We start from the raw sequence: 3,103 nt of genomic DNA, 5'->3' as shown, positions 1-3,103 counted from the left end.
TCGAATGTACTGAAGACGATTTAGTAGTTGACAGGATAAACGTCAAGATATGTCTTCGTCGCGTGACTGCGCGCGGCATCGCGACGTCGTGAAGATGATATGAAAAGCAAGACGATCCAGGTATGAGGTAGCGAGCAACTGAAGCATGAAGCTATAAGTAGAAGCGATCAAGCGAAGTAGAAGCGGGATATAAGGAAACGAGGGAAATAGAGACATGTAAAGGGAAACGTGGTGTGTGAGAATACAGCGTATGAAGCAGAAGCGGATTAAGGTATGAAGGAATCGTAGTGAAAAGCGATTGAGAGATGTAAGAGAGATAGTCGATATAGTATGATGAAAAAGGAGAGGAGAGGGAAGGGGGAAGGGGAATACTTTTCTTCTGTGTGAACGAGACATTCGCGTCGATCCTTACCATCGCGTTTGTCTGGGATTCAGAACGCGCGGATGGAATGTTTGTTGCTCGGGATGGAGAAGCTCGCCGGAGGTGGAACATCGTTCGATTAATCGATTAGCGGTGATAACAATTTGAGTTTAGCCACTCGCTCGGCCTGGAAACGCGAAGCAACAAGAGATGAACGCTTGCACTCTGGTAATACGGTAAATCGATCAAGATTCCTACGCGCATCGTTTCCCGTGGGTATGACGGACCTCGCGAAATATCGAGTTAATCCCCTTCGAGTCACTAAATAAAAACTAATGAAGCTGAACGTACTGCAAGTGTTAATTATTTCGAACGATGTAACGATAATTTGATGTTCTTTCTCGCGAAAAAAGTAAATAATTAAATTGACTAAATTATGTTGAATGATATATCACATAGCAATTCTCTAAGTGTGAGATATTTTATTTAAATTTGTATACGTACAATTGCTTTTCAAAATACGAAATTCATACAAAATTAGTCATACAGTATAATGCTAAGTATAATCGTCATTATTTTCAACAATTACTGCTAAAAGTAATAATAATAATAAATAAATTTTGCAAACTTATGTTCTCGTAAAAACTCAAATTTTGACTTTATTGTTCGATAATCGTTGATAATCATTTATATTAGTTCTAAAAACAAATTAAAATGTAATAAAAATCCAGTTATTTTTTAAACAACACTGACATTTCTCTAAATGCTGAGTGATTTGTATGTAGAAACAGGTTGACAAATTAAAAAAATGTCATAGTATAGTATCGAATTTTTTTTTGTCAGTTTTAAAGCGTTTCACTTCAAAAATTTAAACGATTCATCACGGGATAAAAAAAACGTCAAATGATGACAATGTGATTAGAAAGAGCTGGTTTTTATGTGCGCGCGCGCGCAAGAATTGTCTTTAATTTCAGATTAGTTCAATTCTCTTCCTCTATTTATATCGCATATATAATTCTAATATAGAATATTATTTAACCAAGAAAAAGAATAATTTTATCATTAATTCCTTATCAGATTTAATGATAAAATAATTTCTTTTTCCAGATCAATTTCGATCAACGAATCTATCTTGTGTAATCTGATTGATTATTTTTTAATTATATTTCTTGAATTTATTTCTGACGAGAACAGTGAAAATTCAACAGTGAACACAAACTTCTGGCGTTTTGGGAGAAAGTCCGTTTGTATCGGTCGATAGGCGACTAAAGCAGGATGAAGTGGCTACGTGCGAAGCACGATCGATGGGCGCGAAGGCTCGAGATATTTCAGCAGCGAGTTTCGATGTGCGATAAAAGTATCTATCTCGAAGACACATCACCGAAGTCGAGGCACGAAAGAGAAAAAAAAAGAAAGAGAGAGGGAGATAGAGGAAGAGAAAAAGAGAATAAGTCGTGCGGCTGACGCGGCGACGACGAAGAGTGACTATCCTTTGAAATTCACGAGCGTACGGAAAGCACGTACTCTCTCTCTCTCTCTCTCTCTCTCTCTCTCTCTCTCTCTCTCTCTCTCTCTCGCTTACTCGCTCGCTCGCTCGCTCGCTCTTGCCAGCTTCTTTTCTTTTTTTTTCTTCTTCGCGTGGACGGACGTGTGGAGATCCGATCGATCGATCGAAGCGAGCCGCGCACTCGAGTTTTCCCTGACCTAAGAATACACCGCTCGAGTACCGTGGAGGAACCCGGGGTGAAGTGGACTCCACAGAATGGACCAGAGTGGGGATCGAGCGAAGAGAGAACCCCGCCCCCATTTAAGCGACGCCGGACAACGATGACTACGGATTTTGTCTCTTCTTTCTTACTCGTAATGCTCGGCTTGCGCCTTGCTTAATACATTCTCTGTTGCATGCATTCCGCGAAAATACCGCGAATAATAAGAGAGGCAGAGAAAGAGCTTTTCTCCTTGCTGAAGACAACAGATGACTGATCCGATTACGGACTTGTTGTAACGGCTATGCGAGAATTCACACGAACGTGAAAGTCACCCGCGAGCGTTATCATGCCACACGATAATCCTCTCGTGCGGAACGAGCGTCAGAGATGCAAATTCAACGTCGATGTTCGTCGGCGTCGGAGTCGCGTTGCGTGACGCCAAACGATTAGATTAGAACCGACGACGGCGGTTCGCGGATTTTCTTTCTTTTTTGTTCTTTTTGAAGGGGCGGTACGGTTGACGGATCAATTACGTTATCGTAGATCGTCAAGTTTCTCTCCCTCGAAAGTTACCGGGGCTCATCAGAGTCTCTCGTGGATGGTTCAGGCTGTTGAAGTTACCCGAGAGGGCGAAAGTCGCGACCTCCGCGGGCCTCGGAGGGGCACGTGAGAGGGTGCGCGACACGCGAGCACTTTCGAGCCCAGCCCGTGAATCAACTGGTTTTCCTTCTCTCTGTGTCGCAGAAACGAGCCGAATGATGTTCAATTGACGAAGACCGCACAGCGCTAGGAATGGCCCCCTTCAGTTCCGTCTTCCTGGGTGTTTGGGGAGTGTTTGTTGTCATTTTGATAAAAGGTTTGTATATCCAATATTGTTATGAGTTTCTAATATTTTTCTATACGTGATATCAATAGAAAAAATCTTTTCATTATCCTATATTTGTCTTTATCACCTGGTAGATATTATTTTTAACATAAGTCTTTTTTATTTTTTTATCTTTTTTTATCTTTTTTATTTGAAACAATATTATGT

The 3,103-nt window shown here is 41.1% G+C and overlaps 1 protein-coding gene across 1 annotated transcript in view; it reads left to right on the top strand.

The window, feature by feature from the left end:
• Positions 1–2,862: 2,862 nt before the first annotated feature.
• The window catches only part of LOC108686725 (carbonic anhydrase-related protein 10), a 4,313-nt gene continuing 4,072 nt past the window's right edge, over positions 2,863–3,103 (top strand). Inside the window, exon 1 of the mRNA XM_018192167.1 lies at positions 2,863–2,926. Within this exon, the coding sequence (XP_018047656.1) occupies positions 2,863–2,926 (64 nt within the window). The remainder of the gene's footprint in view (positions 2,927–3,103) is intronic.

The sequence above is a fragment of the Atta colombica genome, unplaced genomic scaffold (assembly GCF_001594045.1).
Source record: "Atta colombica isolate Treedump-2 unplaced genomic scaffold, Acol1.0 scaffold189, whole genome shotgun sequence".
In the NCBI taxonomy this organism is placed as follows: domain Eukaryota; kingdom Metazoa; phylum Arthropoda; class Insecta; order Hymenoptera; family Formicidae; genus Atta; species Atta colombica.
The sequence above is the reverse complement of the archived record's forward strand: the minus strand, read 5'-3'. Positions and strand labels throughout refer to the sequence as shown.